The sequence below is a fragment of the Theropithecus gelada genome, chromosome 1 (assembly GCF_003255815.1).
Source record: "Theropithecus gelada isolate Dixy chromosome 1, Tgel_1.0, whole genome shotgun sequence".
In the NCBI taxonomy this organism is placed as follows: domain Eukaryota; kingdom Metazoa; phylum Chordata; class Mammalia; order Primates; family Cercopithecidae; genus Theropithecus; species Theropithecus gelada.
The window spans coordinates 159597018-159620957 of NC_037668.1; the positions used below are offsets into that span (position 1 = coordinate 159597018).

Below are 23940 nucleotides of genomic sequence, written 5' to 3' on the forward strand. Positions count from 1 at the left end.
TAAAATAATCATGAAAAAGTTTGAAATATTGTAAGAATTACCAAAACGTGACACAGAGACACAAAATGAACACATGCTATTGGAAAAATGGTGCTATAGACTTGTTTGACACAGGTTTGCCACAAACCTTCAATTAAAAAAAAAAAAAAAAGCAGTATCTGCAAAGTGCAGTAAAGCAGAATGCAGTACAACAAGTACATCTGTACCTTATTATTTAATCCTCCTTAAAAACCCATTGATGTAGGTAGAGTATTTGGCAGATGACAAAACTAAGGTATCTGGTGAGTAAGCAGTTATGGGCAAACCGTGGCAGAGCTTACTGCCAAAATGAATGATCTGCACTTCTAGCCACTTCTGACTGAAGCTGACCTTCTAGGGTTAGACCACTTTCCCCAGTGAAAGGTCAACGAGACGGGCTCCTGGGAAATGCCAAAGAGGCTTTGTTGCCTTGGGTTCAGGGGTCAAAGGTCTAGGCTGTTCCTTAAGTCCTTTTGATGTCTTTTTAACATTTTTGGACCCAAGGGTAGGTTTGACTTAGCTCCATACTCTACGTTTGCTTGTCTTTTGAACTTCAGAGATGAAAGGCAGATCCCATAGCACTGAAGAGATTTTCCAGACCACTAGCTGGTCAGGGCAGAGCTAAAGCTAAACCCAGGCCACCTACTTCCTACTGCTGAGCTAGTGCCCTCTGGAAGCATTGGCACATGGTGGTGGCCGCTGCTGCCCTGGCTAAGGGGGTCCAATTAACTTGAGTCAGGGTCAGCGCCTTCCTTCCTGTAACCCCTTCATCCCCACCCCAGGCTGTGAAACCCCACCATCTGTTTATGAGGCGGGTGGCCACAGAGATAGGCTGATGGTGAGGGGGTTTCACACACTGCGGTAACTAAGGCCTGAGCCCCACCCACTCTCCACCCCTGCGCTTAGTCCCACTTAACAGATAGAAGATCCTATTGTCCTTGAGCACTGTTAAGGGCTGAACTCTGTCCCCCAAAATCCATGCTGATGTCCTAACCCCTAGTACCTCAGAATGTGACTGTATTTGGAGACAGGGTCTTTAAAGAGGTATTAAGGATAAATGCAGTCATTAGGGTGAGCCCTACTCCAATATGACTAGTGTCCTTATAAGAGGAAATGTGGACACAAACACATGCTGAGGGAAGACCCACGTGAAGACACAGAGAGAAGGCAGTCATCCGCAAGCCAAGGAGAGAGGACTCCGAAGCAACCAAGTCTGCCAGCACCTTGATCTTGGACTTCCAGCCTCCGGAATAGTGAGAAAATAAATTTCTGTTGTTTCAGGCCTCAGTACTTTGTCATGGCCACTCTAGCAGACTCATGCGGGCACTTGCTCCAGACGCCGACCCCCTTGACCCTCCCTCGCTGCCCCTGCATTCTCCTCCATACACCCCTGAGCCCCAGCCCCAGATTCATCAAGTCCTTGGAGTCAGGAGAGTGCGCTCCATGAATCCGCAGCCACATTTTCCCATTTCAGGACCTTTGAGGAGTGCTGGTTTGTGCTTCAAAGTGGGCCAGGGAAGGGTAAACTGCCTTTGGAGCATTTGAGAGACTGAGGAGAGAAGAACAATCACTGAGAAAACAGACGGATGAATACTTTGCGTGAGAATCCTGCCACCCATGACAAGTCAGCTCCCATGCCTCCAGAGTCTCCAGCTAGAGCTCTCGCGGTAACAGCTCAGTGGGCGCTTCCAGGCAGCCAGGGATGTGCTGCCCTCTGGATTCATTAACACAGGGTTTCTTGGGGCCAGGAGAGGTGCCAAGGCCCTGGGAGAAGCCAAGCCTCAGAGGACCCTCTCGCTCACAGAGAATGCATGGACCCCCAAGTTCTACTCCCAGACTCACACTCCTCTTGTAGGTGGGAAAGGGACGGAGGGGTGGAGGGGGAACGCCCTGTTCCACATGCTGTATTTACTCTGGGCATGGCTAATGACTCCAGGGCCTTATCATTCAGCCCTCAGACTGGGCTGGGTAGGTCTGAGAGTTAGGGAAAGTCCGTTCCCACTGCCCTCGGGGAGAGAAGAAAGGAGGGGGCAAGGGAGAAGCTGCTGGTCAGACCGTCGGACCCACAATGAAAACGCTCCTTCTTTTGCTGCTGGTGCTCCTGGACCTGGGAGAGGCCCAAGGATCACTTCACAGGTGAGGAGACATCCCTGCACTGTGTTCAGCTAGGTAGTCCCCTGCCCTGCAGCTCAGGGCTGCTCTGGGATAGGAAAGCTGACGGGGAGATGAAGAGGAGGAGAAGCTGAGGGTTTGCATCAATGCATGGAAGAGGCTTACCCAGTGGCCGTCTGTGTATGGCCTTCATCTCCAGTCCTCAACAAGTCATCCTCCTGCCTCCACCTCCACGGAGGTGTCTTCCCAAGTCCCGGGGAGCTTCTTGTGTTGCAAAAGAGCAGAAACCTGCAGTTGTGGTTTGTAGCTCAAAGCACCCCAGTACTTCCCCAGGGGACTGACCATCACTGCTTCCAAGAGTTTTCTGTCCCTTTAAATCAGCCCTTCGTGATGTTCGTGTAAAACCGCAGACCTCCCCACATCTTCCATTTTCCTAGAAGATCTCAAAGAGCTCAGCTCCAGGAGGGGAGCCATTTCCACTCTAAGATTCTAAGACTCTCCAGGGCAAAGATGAGGCCGGGCAGTCTGAATGGCAGAGAGGACGCTGATCCTGCATGCTGTCTTGCAGATCCCCCCCTCTGTCTTCTCTAGTTGGCCCCTGAGAAAATGGGATGGGAACAGGGGGAAGAGGGAAGTAGAAGTACATCTCCTCCTCACACTGGGCTTTGTCTCCAGGGTGCCCCTCAGGAGGCATCCGTCCCTCAAGAAGAAGCTGCGGGCACGGAGCCAGCTCTCTGAGCTCTGGAAATCCCAGAATTTGGACATGATCCAGTTCACCGAGTCCTGCTCAATGGACCAGAGTGCCAACGAACCCCTCATCAACTACTTGGATGTGAGGCCTCCTGGGATCAGGGCTGGGGAGAGGTGGGAGCTGGAGGAAGGCCCAGCATCAGGGCATGGCCAGTGCCATATCAGTAGCGCTGAAGGCCATTGTGGATTTCTTCACTTGGATGGATGATCCATGTGGACTGATTCCCTGGGTTGCCATGGAGTTGGCTAAGCAGGCCCCAATGTACCCAAATGTCAGAGCTCTCTGCAGAAGGCAAGGGCTGAAAGCATCATCCCACACTGAAGGCCCCTGCTTCTGCTCTCAGCTGGGCAGCTTACTGGCTGTGTACCCTTAGGCAAGTTACTTAACCTCTCCCAGCCCTAGTTCCCTAGTCTGTAAAACAGGTGGTTCTTCCTCCACTGCCTCTCCTACAATGTATTTATAAGAATCAGGTTAATGCAAGTAAAATCAAATGAAGTAGCCAGAGGCTTGGTTTGATTTCCTCACTCATAACCATGTCTCTGCTCCTTTTACCTTTTATTTTCCAGCATTGCCACTTCCTAGGCTCTGTAAACTCCAGTCTGTAGTACCCCAGGCTTTGGCCCCAGGGAGCTTTCCCTTGGCTTCCTAGTGAGCACCCTTGTCCCTTGCCACCACCCACACCCGCTTTCCTTCTCACTCTTCCTTGCAGATGGAATACTTCGGCACTATCTCCATTGGCTCCCCACCACAGAACTTCACCGTCATCTTCGACACTGGCTCCTCCAATCTCTGGGTCCCCTCTGTGTACTGCACCAGCCCAGCCTGCAGTAAGTGGGGCCAGGAGCACCAGCAGAGAATGTCTGGGGGCCAGTCCTGGGAAGCCAAGCCTGATACTCCGGGGAAGCAGGGCTTAGGTTCCAAAAACTGACCACCCCTGCCACACCAGCTTCCCCTCTCCATCTTTGAGTCTGCCCTGGAACTGCTTACAGCAGAGATAGAGCAAGGCCAAGGAAGAACTAAAATGTGGCTGCTGTGCAAGAGAGCAACTTCCATACAGATCAGAATTAATAGAAAGAAAGCCATTGAAAAGAGAAATCTTTGACATAATGACTCACTTCCTTTGGAACACCCAAAGGAATGTAGGGGAAAGTTTAATTTAATTGGTTATTTCTGAGCAGGTAGGTTAGTTGGGTTCTAGTGTAGACAGTCTGCTTGCTTCAAGGAGGCTTGGTAGCCTTATCTCCTGGTGCACAGAGGTGCGGCTGGTGGGGCACAATGGCATGGGTGGGTCCATTTGGCCAGAGGTAACTCGGAGGTTTCAGCAAGGATTGGAAAAGAAGAGCTACAGAAAGATAACTTGTTTGACACAGGACAAGTCCCAGAGACAGAATCTCCCTGGAAAGCCCAAGGCTAGAGATGTCCACAGGTTGGGAGAAAAGTTGGGAGTAATTTCCTGGGGCAATTGTTTACCCCTGAGTTTCTTCTGAAGACCAACCTCTGACCCACAACGGGTGGCAGGGACTGTGGCTGGCGCCTGATAAATGGCACTTATCTTGGTGTGCCTCATGAGGTCATTGTGGACAATCAGGTTTGCTCAGGGACAGCTATTTGGTTTCCAATTAGGCCACATCTGTAGCTAGAGGGAAATGTAGTTGCTCACTAGGGAGGGGCATCGCCAGGCTTCTAGGGGCTCTCCCTCAGTGTTGAGAGCTAAGGGAAGAGACCCTGCTGCACTGGGGCTGGGTGGCATCAGGGCGAGGATGCAGGCAGTGAGCCGATGGCATAGGCAAGAGCAATGCACTTCTTTCCAGAGACGCACACCAGGTTCCAGCCTTCCCAGTCCAGCACATACAGCCAGCCCGGGCAATCTTTCTCCATTCAGTATGGAACCGGGAGCTTGTCCGGGATCATTGGAGCTGACCAAGTCTCTGTGAGTGCAAGTCCTTCATCTTTTCTCTCTTGGCCAGAAACTTGGGAGACTTATGCAGAGGTCTTGGGTTTCAAAACTGCCTCAGGAATGGGTGGAAACAGGGGTTAGGACTAACTTCTAGGGGAAAGGGGGACCAACACTCCCCACCTGAGATGGTAGCAGTTGGTCAGTCTGCACAGCACGCTGCACCCTGGGGGAGGACAGCGCAGGGGGACTCCGGCAGGAAGCAGTGCCCAGTGCACAAAGCCTGTTGGCAGGGTGCACAGCTGGATCTCCAGTCTCTAGGGCATTGAGGAGATAAGACCAGGTCGCCATCTTGAAGGATAAAGAAGCCCATGTCAGCGGGCGAGGTTTGGACTCAGTAAAATAAGGGGGCAAGGTCTGAAATGAGAGCCCAGTCACAGAGCCAAGGCAGAAACCCAGTTGTCCAAAGGCCAAGGCCCAAACTGAACTCAGTGCAGAGCTCATGAGCTGTTCCTCAAACTCCCTCTGACCTCTGACCCTCTGACTCCCTCTGAAGTCCTATGGGTCCTAGAACTATGGGAATCAGACAAATGTGGGGACAGAGAACCAGGTACTTTTTCAGGCTTATAGACAGCAATATATGCCTGGGCCTTGGGAGACACAGAGGTTGACCTATTCCTGGCGAGCATTGGTCCATGGGGGGGTATTCCCGAGGCCAGGAGGGCACAGCTTTCATCAACATCCCTTAGAGTGGGTGGAGTAGGACATATTATCAGCTGAAAGAATGCCAGAAGCAGAAGAACACCATCTATGTAAAAATATCATAGAGATAAAATAATGCACTGCATTTTCTATTGGAACTATTTGTGTGTGTGTGCATACACACATTACATATATATTATATAATATCCTATGTATGAATATATAACATATAGTATACTGTATATATCCATCTGTATATTTTATATAGATATAATATACATTAGATGTAGTCTATAATAATTGCATAATTTTATATATGTTATATATTATATACTTAATATGATATGCAATACATTATATTAATATGTTATATAATATATTATAAGTGATATAATGTATTATATTAATAATATATTATGTGTTATTAATTAATATGCTGTGTATATTAATATATAATATACTAATCTATTATATAATATATTAACATAACATATCATATATGTAATGTGTATGTATAATATATAAAATTATATATATTATGACATATACATATATATTATATATCTAATTACACATAATATATATATAAAAATACAAATAACTATTTAGAAGGCTACATCCCAAACTGATCATCACAATAACCTCTGAGATGCAGGGAAGGCACTGAAATGGGAATAGAAAGGGGAATTTGTGCCTATAGCTTGTCACCTATCTGTTGGCTCACCTGGTTGGTGTAGGGCAGCAGCCAAGCCCACAGCAATGTCAGCTGCACTGCTCCTTCCCTCAGTTTTTCTGGCTCCAGGGCCAGGTGTGCACTTACCTCTATAAAGAATCATCAGATTTTGCTGCAGAACATCCCCATCATTGAGGATGGAGACTTGGGGACAGGGAGAGAACAATGAGGGTTCCAGTCCACCCTCACACTCATGGGTTCCAACTGGCCCTTTTTCTCCCACTTGACATCTATCTTCCCTTTCTGCTGTGCAAACTGTAGACAGCAGCTGCAGCACCAGGCCAGAAACAAGTACACTGTTTAACTAGCACCCACAGTTGCATATAATCAATATCTATATCCATATCATTTCATCTATATCTATAGTACCTCCTAATGGCTCTGCTTCTCTTATCAAACCCTGACTGACATAATAAAGATAGGACATGCCAAAATGTGTAGATGAAGCTGATGTAGCCCTTAAAGGGACCGTGTAGCCTGAAATGCATGTATTATTAATAGAAATGCTAATAATCAATTATCTAAGTTCCTATTTCAAGAAACAAATAACAAGAAAATGAGCAAACCATAAACAAATAATAGTACATCAAACCCAAAGAAATCAAAAGGAAGGAAATAATAAAGAGTAGAATGGGACATTAATGAAATAGAGAGATCACACAGGAAATTAACAAAGCCAAGAATTAATTCTTTGCAAGAGTAATAAAATTGGTTAACCTCTGACATGACTAATTAAGAAAAAAGAAAGAAAATACAATTTAACAGTATTAGAAATGAGAAAGAGAACCCTAAAGTTATCAAGAATAATTTTATATTGATAAATTTTACAATCTTCAAAAAATCAACAAATGCCTTGAGAAATACAGCATACCAAAACTGATGCAAAAACAAAAGTTAGAAAATGTGAATCTTTTAAAGATATACTCTGTTATTAAAAAATCCTTCCACAAAGAAAACTCCACAAAGAAAAGCCTCACTGACAAATTCTTCTAAACACTAAAAAAAAAAAAAAAAAAAAAAAATTCACAAACTCTTCCAGATATTTGATAAAGTAAAAACACTTTATAACTCATTTTATGAAACCAGCACAACTTTAATAATGAAACTTGAAAAGGACATTATAACAAAAGAAAATATAAAATTACAGACCAATCTTTCTCTCATGAATGTAGATGCAAAAGTTCAAAATGAAATACTAGCAAATAAAATCTTGTGGTGTATAAAAAGATAATACATCTTAACCAAGGGTCATCTTTCTAGGAATTTATCATTTAGCAGAATAAAAGGAGAGAAATCATATGACCAATATGATTATATTAATAGATTAATAACATTGAACATCTATTCATGACTTCAAGAAAAACCCTTAGCAAACTAGGAATAGAAAGTAACTCCCTTAATCTGATAAAGATGAAGGGCTTCATCTACAAAGAAGCCCACAGCAAACTTTATACTTAATGGTGAATTGTCGAGAGACTTCTCCATACGATCAAGAATGAGACAAGGACACTCAATCTCACCACTTCTATTCAACATTGTACTGAAAATCCTAGCCAGTGCAACAAGAAAAAAAGAAACGAAGAACATTAAGATGGAAAAGGAAGAAATAACACTGTCGTTATTAATGTATGACAAGATTCCATAAGTAGAAAATCCAAAAATATCTACAGAAAGGATATTGGGATTAATATGTGAACTTAGCAAAGTTGCTGGATATGAGGTCAACATAAAAAAATCATTTAGGGCCAGGCATGGTGGCTCACGCCTGTAATCCCAGCACTTTGGGAGGCTGAGACGGGTGGATCATAAGGTCAGGAGTTTGAGACCAGCCTGACCAACATGGAGAGACCCCATCTTTACTAAAAATACAAAAATTAGCCAGGCGTGGTGGCGCACACCTGTAGTCCCAGTTACTCAGGAGGCTGAGGCAGAAGAATTGCTTGAACCCAGGAGGCGGAGGTTGCAGTAGAACCGAGATCATGCCACGGCACTCCAGCCCGGGTGACAGAATGAGACTCCGTCTCAAAGAAAAATCATTTGGATTTATATATACAGGTGGTGGATCCTTATCACAAATATTTGGGACCGGAAGTCTTTTAGGTTTCAAATTTTTTCAGATTTTGAAATATTTGCATTACACCTACAAGTTTAGTATCCCAAATCTGAAAATCCATAATCTGTAGTACTCCAGTGAGCATTTTCTTTTAGCGTCATGTTGGCACTCAAAAAGTTTTGGATTTTGAAGCACTTCAGTTTCAGATTTTCAGATTTGTGATGCTCAACCTGTAGCAAGTAAAACAAATGGCAAATAGATTTTTAATGACACTATAACACCATCAAAACCATAGCTACTTTGAAGCAAATTTAACCAAAAAATGTGCAAGAACTCCACTCTGATAATAGAAAACTTTACTAAATAAAAGTAAAAGACTTGCATAAAAATCACAAATGTTACTGAGTAAAATTAAAAGAAGACCTGTATTGAAAACTAAACCATGCTCATAGATTGAATGACTCTGTTTTATTTAAAAGTCAGATTTTTTCCAATTGATCTATAGAACCAATTTTATTCCAATTAAAACAAGAGCACTTTTTCTTAGAAATTAACAAACTGATTCTAACATTTATATGGATGTGTAATACACCAAAACAACCTTGCTGAAGAAAAACACTGGTAAATATTAAGATTTATTATAAAGTTACAGCGATGTAGATGTGTGGTGTTGGCACAGAATTTTAAAAATATACAAATGGAAAAGAACAGAAAATACAAAACCTATCCACACAGTCATCTGATTTATGTTGAACATGACACTGCAGGATGTGGAGGAAATGGTGGTATATTTATTAAGTAGTGCCAGGTCATATGAATATCCAGATAGAAAAAAATAAATCTTGACTCCTACCTTACACATTACCACATTTCAGATAGACTCCAGATCTCAATGTGAAAGGTAAACAATAAAGCTTTTAGAAGAAAATATGGGAAAATGTTTTCAAAATCTTAGGGGAGACAAAATTTTCTGAAACAAGTTACAAAAAAACAATGTGCAATAAGCACAATGTTGAGTGACAGAAGCCAGATACCAAAGCGTTCATATGGGATGATTCCATTTATATAAAATCCAAAAAATAGGCAAAACCAATATACGCTATTAGAAGTCAGGAGACTGGCTCTTCTTGAGTAGGAGCGCAATGATTGGCAGGTGCATGAGGGCTTCTGAGGTTTTGGAATGTTCTGTTTCTTGAGAATATAGCAAGCATCTTTGTGCTTATTTAGTCAAGGAAAGTTGGGAAGGAGAAGAATTAACTTCAAGACAGAGGAGAATCCAGGAATCAAACTCTTTGCCAGCAATCCCCTGTGCCATTTTCCTGTGGGCTTTCTCCTGCCAGGTGGAAGGACTGACTGTGGTTGGCCAGCAGTTTGGAGAAAGTGTCACAGAGCCAGGCCAGACCTTTGTGGATGCAGAGTTTGATGGAATTCTGGGCCTGGGATACCCCTCCTTGGCTGTGGGAGGAGTGACTCCAGTGTTTGACAACATGATGGCTCAGAACCTGGTGGACTTGCCAATGTTTTCTGTCTACATGAGCAGGTAAGACCCATCAAGACTGTGAGGTTAAAGTCAGTTATAACTATAGGGACACAACACGTGCTCTTGACTTAGCCGTCAAAAGACCTGATTTGGGTCTTTAGCTTGGTCTATTATCAGCTGTGTGATCTTAGTCAAAACATTTAACCTCTCTGAATATTGAGGAAATGGGATTTGCTTCATCAAGTAGTTGTGAAAGCACTTTGTAAACTCTACTACACTGGCTTAAATTTAAGGAGTCTCTGGGATTGGTTCTTCATTGATGCTGTCACTAAATATCAAGCTCCTATTATATGCTGAGTATGATGCTCACACTGGGGACACAGTGAAACAAGAAAGACAGCACCTGCAGGAGGAGCAGGCAGAAACAAATGAAAAGTTAAGCTGACGATAAAATAATTGCATACTGATGGATGAATAAACAAAATGTGGCATATCCAAACAATCAAATATTATTCAGCCTTAGAAAGGAAGAAAATTCCGAGATATGCTACAATACAGAAGAAACTTGAAGACATAATGCGAAGTGAAATAAGCTAGTCATAAAAAGACTAATACTGTATGATTCCACTTAGGTGAAGTACCTAGAGTAGTCAAATTCGCAGGCAGAAAGTGGACTGCCAGTTGCCAGAGCCTGGGGAGGGGAAGTGAGGAGTTCTTAAACCATTGTTGATGGCCTAATGGGTATAAAATTCCAGTTCTGTAAAATGAAAGGTCTGGATTTTACACAGTGTGCACATACTTAACACTACTGAATTGTAGACTCAAAAATGGGTAAGATAGTACATTTCATGTTACATATTTTTACAACAATTTTTTACAATTGCATTGTTGTTGGAAAACAACAACAATGTTTGTTGTTTCTAGGCACTCTTGCCCGGCATCCTTGGAGGGTCATTTCCTCTTCCTCCTTACACAGGAAGGTGATTTCTGACCTTCCTGACTGCTTCCAGGTCAGACCTGGCCTGCATTCACTCTGTTTCAGCATAAGCCCATTCCTCTCATTCCCCTCTCCCACATGGAGGGTCCTGGATTTTCCCTATCAAGCTGTGCTTCCTCTCCAGCATGACGGCACTCAGTACCAGGCCTAGGCAGAGCTGTGAGTGAGAGAGGCAGGTTGTCTAGACACTTCTGCTTCCCCTTGCAGAACTTCCTTTTCCCGTCACCTGGGAAAAGTGGGCTGTAATGGGGAATATCGAGGCTTGGCTGTCAGACCGACCTGAATTTGAATCCTGCCACTTACATTGCTTCATCTCACTGAGGCTCAGTTTCTTCCACGGACCACTAGGTTGATGTGAGTTAAATAAGTTTAGATAGACAAAATCCCCAGTACAGGGCCTTGCACCAAGGTAATCAACAAATGTGAGTTCCTTTCCCCACTCCCTCTCTAAAACCACTGTCCTAAAATTCCTACAGGTATTCCCTTCTCTCCTCTTTACTACCCTGATTTCAGTTTTGTATCTTTCTGATCCTTTTCCTCCTCAAAATGAATCTGTCTTAGGTCCGATTTCTCCAGAATCTTGCTAGGTTCCAGAACATAATCTGAGATATTAATACCAATGGAAATAAGTGTTCAAGCTCTAGTGAGTCATGATACATTCAAATCGGCCTCTTTGCCTTAACATAATGAGTGAAGAACACAAAAACACCGGGTGCTGTCACAACCATAGTGGGGAAGATACCTTGGGAAAAGGTGTCTTTGGGGGTTGCTTCAAGTCACACAATGTGTACCCACCCAGGATGGTCCTGGCCTTAGTTCTGAATGACAGACCTGCTGGCCCCATTTCCCAACTCCTTAACCTTTTTATCCAAGAAGCAGGACATTCACAAATGGTCAAGAGGAGCTGTTTCTAATCTTGTGTCAAAAAGGCCCAGACCAATCCACTTGCAGTAGTCAAGAGTTCTGGTCTCAAAGCCTAGGCTGATGTTTCTGCCTACCTGGCTGCTTGGTATGAGACCAAGAAGCAAAGTGTCTTAGCTGAGACTCACCCCTAGAGTTTTGCAGTGGCCCTTCCTGGACAGTTTGTATTTCTCTCCATGTAGTAACCCAGAAGGTGGTGCGGGGAGTGAGCTGATTTTCGGAGGCTACGACCACTCCCATTTCTCTGGGAGCCTAAATTGGGTCCCAGTCACCAAGCAAGGCTACTGGCAGATTGCGCTGGATAAGTGAGTATTCCCCATGAAGCAGTTACAGTACTAGGGGTAAACTCAAAAGAGGCACAACTCAAACGGAATTAACTGAAAAACCACTGGTCGCTAGCAGAGGATGCCAGAAGCTTACTGTGGTTGAAGGTATGGAGGTGCTGAGCAAGTGTGCAGGAAGGGACCTCTGTAACCAGGGCAGCAGACAAAGCTTCCTTCCTTGTACATGTGGCGTGCCTTTAATTCAACAGACAGTCAATACTAGCGCACAGCCTGCTCCCCTTTGTTCTTTCAACACTGACACACAAGGCGAGGGATGAGTAACATGGGGGTTTGCACAGGTGAATTGGATTCAGATCTTGCCCTCAAAAAACTTGTACAGAAGATGAGAGGCACCCAAACCACTATCCTATAAAATGGAAGGTGGTCAGTGCTCCAAGAGAGGTGCCATCAACGTGGTCCAGCAGACAGGCACAACAGCTTCTATCTGAAGAACCCTCCAGTGCGTCATGGAGGGGATTACATTGAAACTGAGCTGGGAAATATATACAGTATCTGGGCATGAAGCAATTGGGGAAGTGGGACTACATGCCTGCCTCATACCTAGCGCCGTGCTAAACAATGCAGGAATTGGAAAAGTGCAGTTCAAGTTTCAATTTAGCTAGGATTGAGTTCCTGCAAGGTATCAGGCATTAGGAATGCAAAAAATAAAAGGTCTCAATGCTCACTGTCTATTGAGGGTTTTTCACACTGTAGGAATTCACCTATTTATGGGTCATGACATCATTTTAGAAGATCCTGACCAGGCGTGGTGGCTCACACCTGTAATCCCAGGACTTTGGGAGGCCAAGGCAGGTGGATCAGAAGGTCGAGAGACTCAGACCATCCTTGCCAACATGGTGAAACACTGTCTCTACTAAAAACACAAAAATTAGCCAGGCATGGTGCCACACGCCTATAGTCCCAGTTACTCGGGAAGCTGAGGTAGGAGAATCGCTTGAACCTGGGAGGCAAAGGTTGCAGTGAGCTGAGGTCGAGCCACTGCACTCCAGCCTAGGTGACAGAGTGAGACTCCATCTCAAATAAATAAATAAATAAATAAATAAATAAATAAATAAGATCATAAGATCATGACCTACATTTTTTGATGAATTGGAATGTGGTAGAAAATACCAGAGTGCACCTCAATTGCATGAATGGGTGCGTGTGTGTGCACTGGGTCAAGAAGTAAACAGATTTCTTCCTATGGATCTCAGTAGAAAACAACTGAGGAACACTCATATGGTGGGGGGAAATCATTAATGTGCTCCAGGTGCTGGAGAGCCCACAAAAGAGTGGGAGTTTCCTAGGAGCCAGGGGAGGGAAGGTGGGCTGACTGCTACTCTGTCGCCTCAGCATCCAGGTGGGAGGCACTGTGATGTTCTGCTCCGAGGGCTGCCAGGCCATTGTGGACACAGGGACTTCCCTCATCACTGGCCCTTCCGACAAGATTAAGCAGCTGCAAAATGCCATCGGGGCAGCCCCCGTGGATGGAGAAGTGAGTGCCTGCCTGGGGAAGGGAATGGTGGGGGCAGGAGAGCCAGGCCTTCTCTTGGGAGGTGGGAAGGCTCTAAACAGATCCTCCGTATTGGGTTTTAGTATGCTGTGGAGTGTGCCAACCTTAATGTCATGCCGGATGTCACCTTCACCATCAACGGAGTCCCCTACACCCTCAGCCCAACTGCCTACACCCTGCTGGTAAGAACTATTTCCTTATTCTGCAGGCCACAAGGCCCTCCCCACTTGCCTACCACTTCCCCTTTTCAGTCGCCTGCACTTTGCCCGACTTTACCCTAAGCCCCGCCCCGCATTGTTCTGCTCTGAGGTGGCATTCCCTCTGGGAGGGACACAGCTGCCTGTGATGGAAAGACCACGGGGCTTGTTCTCATTTCCAGTTTTGCCGTGAAGCAGTAGTAAAGTTCGGGCAAGCCATTTAAGGAAGTCTTCTGATATTGCCATGTAGGACTTTTCAACTGACAAAGTTTAATCTCCTCTACCACCAGGTCAGACTGGAGCTATTACTATCTCATTTTATAGGTGAGAATATCGAGACTCAGAGAGTCAAATAAATGGTTCAAGATATGAGCTGTTTGCAGGGAGGAGTGGAGAATAAGATTATATTTGTCCTAACATTCAAATTAACATTCCTCCTCTAGCAAGAAAATGTCTTTTGTTGCAGTAAATTCTCAAGTTTGTAGGGTGAAGTAGAAAGGGAACTCCTGGACCTTTTGGACACCTGTGAGCACTTCACACCACAGTTGGTCTGAATTTCCAGCGTTGTAGGTATTTGGCACTACATTTCAACACACTAATTTTTCCAAGAGTCACTGACAGCATCAGGGTAACTGCATCAGAAGAGGGGTGCTAAGATAGAGACTGAGGGCTTCAGTCCTACCCCTAAGCCTCTATTAACTCCTTCCCAAAGCTACCAACAGACAATCCAAATAAAAACAAATGTTTGCTTTAAAACACAGCTTCATGGTAAGTCCCCTAAGCTCCTGCCACATAGGGATTCTGGAGCTGCCACTGTGAACACCACACTGAGGACCAGTGAGACATTTAGACTGAGCCCTGTTCATCAGTCCACACGCCCATCAACACCCTAGCACCCCCACACTCTCACCTTCCCCCATGTGAGTTGAGTCCCTGCCCAGGTGGAAATCATTGATGTGCTCCAGGTGCTGGAGAGCCCGAAAAAGAGTGGGAGTTTCCTAGAAGCCAGGGGAGGGGAGGTGCGTGGTTCTTTCCCAGTACAGTGCATGGTTCCTTTAGAAGATCATTTTAGAAGATCATGACCTGACCGAGCGTGGTGACTCACACCTGTAATCCCAGGACTTTGGGAGGCCGAGGCAGGTGGATCACAAGGTCTTGTGCTGGTTCTTTCCCAGTATGGTGCATGGTTCTTTCTCACCAGCAGATTTCAATCAGAGTCACCTCAATCCATCAAAACTGCTGTAAAAACATTGACTTTTCATGTCCTTCCTCTCAAGAAGTCTCCCTGAGCCCTCTGCAAATTTTCCCACACCCTCATCAGCAACTTCAAATTTCAAGTCATTGTTGGAAAGGCCACACTTGCCTGGTAAAGCACGTCTTTGCCAAACTAAAAATTAAGATTGGAGAAGGTGACACTCTTCTCTTGAACAAGGGATGCCTACTTGCCTCATCTAAAGGGGGTCACTCAAATGTTTGTTCCCAGAACATCAACAAGAAAATAGCAGTGGGTAGCCACTAACAGAGTTCTTTCTCTCCCTTAACAAAAACCAAGCTGAGCTTCACTAGAAACCAAAGAAACCAGAATTTAAACCAAGGTCTTCCGATGCCAACCGTTTTGCTCTTCTAGCCATGCAACAAGGGTTTCCCAGTTGTAAAATGATGGTGGTGGGGCCAGGTGGAAGTATATAACAGATGAACCCTTCTCAAAATTGTAGGACATAGACCCCAGGCCCATAAGAATGGACTTGTGTAGACAAACAATTTATTGAGAAAACTAGGATAGGGACATATGAAGCAGGAGGAAGAGCCCACCGACCAAAATGGTGGAACCCACCAGTTGTCCAAGGCCATCCAGTGCCAGCCACCACCACCACACAGGCAGCCGCCAGGGAGCACTACTTCCTTCTTTCTCATGTCATTTGCCTCCTTTTTTCCAACCCCAGGACTTCGTGGATGGAATGCAGTTCTGCAGCAGCGGCTTTCAAGGACTTGACATCCACCCTCCAGCTGGGCCCCTCTGGATCCTGGGGGATGTCTTCATTCGACAGTTTTACTCGGTCTTCGACCGTGGGAATAACCGTGTGGGACTGGCCCCAGCAGTCCCCTAAGGAGGGGCCTTGTGTCTGTGCCTGCCTGTCTGACACCCCTTGAATCTGTTAGGTTGGGGCATTCTTTACACCTGTAAAAAGTTGTTTTCCAGAGAATGTAGCTGTTTCCAGGGTTGCAACTTGAATTAAGACCAAACAGAACATGAGAACACACACACACACACACACACACACACACACACATTTCACACATACACACCACTCCCACCGCTGTCATGATGGAGGAATTAAGTTGTATATCTATATTTTTTATTGACTTTTGATGATGAAAATCAGAAAATTTTCACATTTGATTATGAAAATCTCCAAACATATGTACAAGCAGAGATCATGGTATAATAAATCCCTGTGCAACTCCACTCAGCTCTGACAATCCATCCACATGGCCAGGCCTGTTTATCTGCACTGCTGCCCACTCCTCCAGCTCCACATGCTGTACCTGGATTATTTTGAAGCAAATTCTGAGCATTACATCATTTTGTACATAAATATTTCTAACATCCTTAAATTTAAACGTACAGTTGGAATTCAAGCATCTCCCATTGTCCCACAAATGTTTGGCTGTTTTTATAGTTGGATTATTTGTATCAGGATTCAGGCAAGGCCTATAAATTGCATTTATTTGAAATGTCTATAGGTGTCTTTCCTTCTAAGGAGTTTAGCATATTTGAAACATTCCTGGAATCCCGAGGTGTCATTTGACATAGTTCTCTGAACTTATCTTTCCTATAAAATAGTAGCTAGATCTGGAGGTCTGGTTGGTTTTGCGGCAAAAATACTTCCTAGATGGCGCTGGGTACTTCCTGTGGTATCCCATCAGGAGGCAGATAATGCTGGTGCCTCTCTATCGGTGATGTTAAGACTGATGGGTGGGTTTGGAGTTATTGGCTTCAATCATTCATTACAAAGTTCAGCATTTTACCTGATCGTTTCAGCGGTCGTTGATGATCATTGCTGAGATCCGCGCTATAATTAGGGATTGTAGAACAGGGCTTTTTCTAATTCTGCTATCCCTTTGGCATTTGTTTGTTGGAATTCTTCTATTAAAGAAATGGGCCGGGTGCAGTCGCTCACACTTGTAATCCCAGCACTTTGGGAGGCCGAGGTGGGTGGATCACGAGGTCAAGAGATTGAGTTCTGGCCTACATGGTGAAACCCCATCTCTACTAAAAATACAAAAATTAGGCCAGGCGTAGTGGCTCACATCTGTAATCCCAGCACCTTGGGAGGTTGAGGCAGGCGGATCACGAGGTCAGGAGTTTGAGACCAGCCTGGCCAATATGGTGAAACTCTGTCTCTACTAAAAATACAAAAATTAGCTGGGTGTGGTGGCACGCACCTGTAGTCCCAGCTACTCGGGAGGCTGAGGCAGAAGACTTGCTTGCAGTGAGTAGAGATTGCGCCACTGTACTCCAGCCTGAGTGACAGAGCAAGACTCCATCTCAAAAAAAAATACAAAAATTAGCTGGGTGTGGTGGCATGCACCTGTAGTCCCAGCTACTTAGGAGGCTGAGGCAGGAGAATCGTTTGAACCCAGGAGACAGAGATTGCAGTGAGCCAAGATTGCACCACTGTACTCCAGCCTGACAACAGAGCGAGACTCCATCAAAAAAAAAAAAAAAAAAACTTTGGGTGGGCACGATGGCTCACACCTGTCCCAGCACTCTGGGAAGCCGAGGAAGGAGGATCACTTGAGTCGAGGGGGTCAAATCTGCAGCGAGCCATGACCATGCCACTGTACTCCAATCTGGGTGACAGAGTAAGACCTTGTCTCAAAAACAAACAAAACAAAACAAAACCTTTCCCTCATCAACCATTTGCCCAGGAAAGAAGACAATTACTTGGAGTTTTATTTCCTTTATTTACCAGTTTTCAGAATGAGTTGGTGCTATATTAAACACCAAAGGATTTTAAACGTATTTGATGTGTTTCAGCTCACCAGTTTTTTCTTTAATGCCAGATCACTCTATCGTTAGCCAGTGGGTGATCTTCAAGTTAGTTCCTGTAAACTTTTCCAGCCCATCTTGCACACTTCCAGTCCCATATGTGGCATCAGCCATTGTCCTGCAGAGTCCTGGTTCCTTGTAGCATGCCCATATGTATGTTGTAAATAAAAATATTTCATAGTACATTGGAGATGGAGTGAGAGACGGAGAGAGATATTGAGAAAGAGAGAGAGATTGAGAGGGCACCTGTTTCATCCTGGGGACTGAGGGCCCACCCTGAGAGATCTGACATGGAGAATCCTGGCCTGAGCACATCCCCCTTCTGGTGGTATCTATTGCCACCAGAAACAACTTATTTTTTCTTCCCCCTTTTAGCTTTTGCTTCCTTCAAAATGAAAGTATCTTCTGTTTTTTCTTATTGTAAAGCATGTGAAAATCCTCCATGACCTTATTCCTCAGAGAAAAGTACCATTATCAATTTGAAGTCATTTTATACAGACTTTTCTTTGCACATATTAACAGAGGTGGCTATTGGTAAGGAAACTTTTTCTAAAGGAATCATACTCTACATGTAAGAGGCATTGGAAACAGAGTGACTCCATCTTGAATAGGGGATGGGAACAATGAGGCTGAGACCTGGCTGGGCTGCATTCCCAGGAGGTCAGGCATTTTTAGTCACAGGATGAGATAGGAAGTCGACAGGACTGGTTTCACAAGATACAGGTTACAAAGACCCTGCTGATAAAACCAGATGTGGTAAAGAAGCCAACCAAAACTCACCAAAATCAAGATGGTGATGAAAGCCACCTCTGGTGGTCCTCATTGATCATTGTAGGCTAATTATAATGCACATGTTAAAAAGACACTCCCATCAGCGCCATGACAGTTTACAAATGCCACAGCAACATCCAGAAGTTATCCTAGATGGTCTACAAAGGGGAGGAACCCTCAGTTCCTGGAACTCCCTACCCCTTTCCTGGGAAACTCATGAATAGCCCACCCCTTATTTAGCATATATTCAAGGAATAACCATAAGTATATTTGGTCAAGCGGCCCGTGCCGCTGCTCTGCCTGTAGAGTTGCTACCCTTGAATTCCTTTACTTTTCTTAATAACCTTGCTTTCACTTTACTCTGTTGGCTTGCTTTTGAATTCTTTCCTGCATGAAGTCAAGAACCCATGTGGCCTCCCAGGCTGGACCCCAGTTGTGGGGTTCACTCTGTGCCAGGCTGACTCTTCTCTAAACTACTTTTTTCATTTAACAGTAGATTCCCTGTCATTGCTGATAGCTCATTCTTCTAACATCTATGCAGTGTCCATTTATTTATCAGATCCTCTCTTAATGAACATTAGGTTCATTTGGGGTTCAATTCAATCCAATACAACAAATATTTATTTTATGCCAGACACTAAGTGAAGTACTCGAAAACCTGCAACATAACTGGGAGAGGCCCTGGCTGTCAGTTTTTGACTGCAGGGATCACGGAAGACACACCAGGCTGAAAGTCAAATAGCCTTGGTTTACGTCTGTGCTCGGTGGCCTTGGGTAATGACTTCATGTCTCTAAGACACTCACCTCAGAACTGTTGGGAAGAATCCGTGATCTTACCTGGGTGGAAGCACTTGGCTAAGAGTGGTACCTTCCCTTCTGATTTGGGTGTCATGCTCAGAGTAGATCACAACTACACACCTGCACACATACGTTTTTTGTTTGGTTTTTACTTTTATTTTTCCTTTTTAACCAAATTATTGCTTTTAAAGTCAATTTAGAACAGCCTGATCCAAACAAGCTATCAAAGCAATGTAGTAGAACAGTTAACAACACTGGCTCCAGAGTCAGGCAGGCTCGGACTTCATTCCTAGCATCAGTTGTGGGACCTCTGCACCTCAGTTTGTTCATCTGTCAAATGGGCATGATAGTAGGAACTACAGTTGACCCCTGAACAACACAGGTTTGGACTTGCACGAGTTCACTTATTCACAGATTTTATTTTTTCAACCAAAGGCAGACCAAAAATATAGTATTCAACTGGTGCAGTGGCTCACATCTGTAATCCCAGCACTTTGGGAGGCTGAGGCAGGTAGATCACTTGAGATCAGGAGTTCAAGACCAGCCTGGCCAACATGGTGAAACCCCATCCTACTAAAAATACAAAAATTAGCTGGACATAGTGGCAGGTGCCTGTAATCCCAGCTACTCGGGAGGCTGAGGCAGGAGAATTGCTTGAACCCAGGAGGCAGAGGTTGCAGTGAGCCAAGACGGTGCCACTGCACTCCAGCCTCAGCGACAGAAAGAAACTCCATCTCAAAAACAGCAACAACAACAAAATACAGTATTCTCGGGATGCAAATCCTATGTATATGGAGCACGGATTTATCCTATATGTGGGTTCTTTGGGGCCAACTGCAGGACTTGAGTGTGCTCAAAGTTTAGTATACTTGGGGGTCCTGAAACCAGTTCCCCACATGTACCAAGGGATGACTGTGTTGCATGGGGTTATTTTGAGGATGCAATGACATTGCACTTATGTAAACATTTACCTAGCTTACATGCCTATGCTCATCAGGCCACAGACCTTCACTCCACATAAGCGAGTCTCATAAAAGGCAGAAAGCCGTAGAGTAAATGGTTTTATGATTTTTTCGTCTAAGACAAAGCACCCCAAGAGCCATGTGGAAGCCCATTGTTAGACAGCACCTCTGCAGGCTTTTGGAAGGGCCGTTTCTGTGCAAGGGCCGCCCCGACTGTTGAATGTGCTGGTCTGGTGATGGCCAGGAGTCTGAGTGATGGCGGCTGCAGTGTGAAAATGATGCCTAAGCCACACAACATCATTCAGTCTTCACAACGACCCTGCTGGTTCTGCCACAGAAATGCCTCTGTGACCTATTTCCTTGTCCCCACCCTCCAGTCATTACCTTTCACCAGAAATATTCCAGGAACATCCTGACACTGATTCTGTCTCTTGCCCTCCGACAAACCAGTGCCTGATAGATACATATTTCTGAAGCCCAGCTCTAATCACACCCTTCCCCTGCCGTACACTTCGCAGTGGTGCCCCGCTGCACGCCAAATGCAATCCAAGCTGGCGCAACTTCCAGGGCTCCCAGGGCCTTGCCTCAGTTTGACCACCTGTTCTCCTTGGACATCTAGTCTACCCTGCACCAAACGGAATCATCCCGATTTTCTTACTTGTACACTTAGTCCTAGAATTCCTTCTCTTCTGTTCATCAGAGGAACATGCTGCTTCCCCAAAATGACTCCCTTTCAATGAGTGTTAAGATGACAGTGAAAAGCTGTCAGACATAGTGCTATGAGACGCAAGACTGAAATCTCAGCCCATGGGATGCACTGTGAAGGTGCTCAGCTATGACTTGGAGCCCTTTCCATGCACTCGCTCTTCTGCCAGCCAGAGGTTTAGCATCTCCTCTCCCTGGCCCCACATCGCTTCTCTGCATATTGAGCCTGAATCCCTGCTCCATTCACCACACATCTGCACATTCCTATCCTCCACGTCCTTCAAGCTCCAATTCATATACCTTCTTTCCATAAAGCCCTCTTTGACGTCTCCTAACTAGAATTAATCTCTCCTTCCTCTAAATCCCCACAACCCTTAAGCTGTGTTTTTTATGCCATTGTTTGTTTGCTCCGTGTTTTATTTCCACTGATAAAATGCAATTCTCCATTTCTGCACCATCTGACGGGCTCAGATCATTGAATGAACACCTACAGGAGGGAAGGAAGGAAGCAGTGAGGGAATGCAGCGTCAGGACCTCCTCCGCAGGGTCGAGGCTGGCGTCATTCTCCTCTGGAGCATGTGTCACAGGAACAGAAGGGAAGTCGGCTGACTCTTTATCCACGTGGCTGGAGGAAGTGGGGACTAGAGTCTGAGGGTGGCTGGCGACTTGGCTTCCAAAGGTGTTAGGATAGTTCTGCAAATAGACCCTGAAAGTACCAGTTTCAGTCCCATGTGCAAAGGCTGTAAGGACCAGCATGGACAGTTCACTTCCCATTCCCAAAGCACCCTCGGCAGCAGCGGGCCCCACGAGAATGCTCACATCTTCTCCAAAAGAGGGTCAAATGTGCCTCTACACCCCTATGCGGGCTCCCTGTCTAATCCCTTCTCTCTCTTTCTCTCTCTCTCTCTCTCTCTCTCTCTGTCTCACACACACACACACACACGTTCACTTAAAACTTGGCCTCAGAAACAAGTAGAAGACTGTAGGGGACAATATTCTAAAGGGCAACAGTATAAGAACAAGTCAGTCGTCAAACATTAGTGGTTGGCCTGAGGGTGGCCTGATGCCCGCTTTCCCAAGTCACCCAAATGGAACATTTGGGGTGAACGTGCTCTGGGGTAGAGGTTTCCCAGTTTCAGTGTGTGCCGCCCAGTTTGGCTCTCCATGGAAACTTTCGCCTCCTCCCTCCAGGCATGTTTGCTAATTGAAGCAATGAAATGAGCTTCAACTTTTCTTCCACTGAAGAAACCACACACAACATACCCAGGCCAGGCCTGTGGCTGGCACCGTGAGCTGCCCAGTGTGGTATTCAAGGATTCTCGCTCTGTGCCCCCCTGAGAAATGTGTAGTCTAATCGGCCAGATGAGACGTAGACAGCGGTCACAGAGCAGAGTCAGAGACTTCTGTTGGACACGAGCAAGAACTCCCTGACCCAGAGGATTATTAGATGACGAATGGGCCCAAGGAGGCAAAATCTGCCCCCAGAGATGTGGGGGAAGAAGGGGGCATCCAATGCATTACAAGCCTTGAGGGGGCTCTGGCAAGGCCTGATATCCCCTGACCGAGGCCTGTTTAAACTTACTTCATTTTCCATTCATCCGCCAGTCATAGCGATTCCAGGCACGGTTCCAGGCAGCTCAAAGAGACACCAAATTAGCCGCATGCTAGCGGCGTTTTAAATTGCTGTGGTCTCCTAGGTATTTCAGGTTGGGTCACAATCCTCACTTGAGAGGAGACATCAGGACTTACTTCACATCTCACAAGCCTGGTGTGGAGTTTAATGTATGTATGTGTTGTGTGTGTGTGTGCGTGTGTGCGTGGCATGGGTGTGTGTGATGTGTTTGTGTGATGTGCATTGTCTGTGGTATCTATATGTGTTGTCCGTGTGTGTGGTGTGTGTGTGTGCAATGTGTGTGTGGTGTGTGTGTGGCATGTATGTAGTTTGTGTGTGTGGAGCATATACTGTGTGTGGTATGTATATGTGTTGTTTCTGTGTGTGATGTGTATGTATGTGTGTGGTGTGTGTGTGTGTGTGTATGTGGTGTGTGTGTGCGGTGGTGTGTATGGTGTGTATGTGATGTGTTTGTGTGTGGTGTGTATGTGGTGTGTTTGTGCAGTATGTGTGTATTGTGTGTGGTATGTATGCAGTTTGTGTGTGTGGTGTGTATACTGTGTGTGGTATGTATATGTATTGTTTCTGTGTGTGATGTGTATGTATGTGTGTGTGGTGTGTGTATGTGTGTATGTGTGTGTATGTGGTGTGTGTGCATGGTGGTGTGTATGGTGTGTATGTGGTATGTTTGTGTGTGGTGTGTATGTGGTGTGTTTGTGTAGTATGTGTGTATTGTGTGTGGTGTGTATGTGTGGTGTGTATGTGTGTAGTGTGTGTTGTGTGTGATATGTATGTATGGTGTTTGTGTGTGGTGTGTATGTGTGGTGTGTATCTTGTATGTGGTATGTATGTGTGCTGTGTGTGGTGTGTTTGTGCTTTGTGTGTATTGTGGTATGTATGCATGATATTTGTGTATGGTGTGTATGTGTGGTGTGTTTATGTAGTGTGTGTTGTGTGTGGTATGTATGTGTGGTGTTCAGTGTGTTTGTTGTGTGTGTTGTGTGTGATATGCATCTGTGATGTTTGTGTGTGGTGTGTATGTGTGGTGTGTGTGTGAAGTGTGTGTGTTGTGTGGTATGTATGTGTGGTGTGCATGTGTGGTGTGTGTTTGTGGTGTGTGTGTATGGTGTGTTTGTGTGATGTGTGTGATGTGTGGTGTTTGTGTATGTGGTGTGTATGTGTGTGTGGTGTGTATATTGTGTGTATATTGTGCGTGGTATGTGTGGGTGTTGTTTGTGTGTGTGATGTGCATGTGTGGGGTGTGTGTGGGTAGTGTGTGTGGTGTGTGGCATGTATGTTTTATCTGTGTGTGTGCTGTGTGTGTTGGCGTAGGGGAGGAGTGTG

At 45.2% G+C, this 23940-nt stretch overlaps 1 protein-coding gene across 3 annotated transcripts; it reads left to right on the top strand.

Annotated features, from left to right (window-relative positions):
• Positions 1-1960: 1960 nt before the first annotated feature.
• Positions 1961-16723, top strand: CTSE (cathepsin E). Of its 3 annotated transcripts, XM_025395127.1 has the most exons (9): positions 1961-2154; positions 2806-2962; positions 3591-3708; positions 4693-4811; positions 9604-9803; positions 11844-11966; positions 13338-13479; positions 13581-13679; positions 15638-16723. In XM_025395127.1, exons 1-9 carry the CDS (start codon positions 2087-2089, stop codon positions 15800-15802), a joined length of 1191 nt encoding a protein of 396 aa, XP_025250912.1. In that variant the 5' UTR covers positions 1961-2086; the 3' UTR covers positions 15803-16723. The 3 variants fall into 3 exon arrangements, with proteins under 3 accessions (XP_025250912.1, XP_025250923.1, XP_025250934.1); XM_025395138.1 differs by lacking the exon at positions 13338-13479; XM_025395149.1 differs by lacking the exons at positions 2806-2962; positions 13338-13479 and having other exon boundaries at positions 1967-2154.
• Positions 16724-23940: the final 7217 nt, after the last annotated feature.

Excerpts from the sequence above, each read along its gene's own strand:
- CTSE (XM_025395127.1), top strand. The coding sequence starts at position 2,087 with ATGAAAACGCTCCTTCTTTTGCTGCTGGTGCTCCTGGACCTGGGAGAG. Across the intron at positions 2,155-2,805 it reads GCCCAAGGATCACTTCACAG|GGTGCCCCTCAGGAGGCATC; the intron begins GTGAGGAGACAT and ends CTTTGTCTCCAG. Across the intron at positions 2,963-3,590 it reads CCCTCATCAACTACTTGGAT|ATGGAATACTTCGGCACTAT; the intron begins GTGAGGCCTCCT and ends TCTTCCTTGCAG.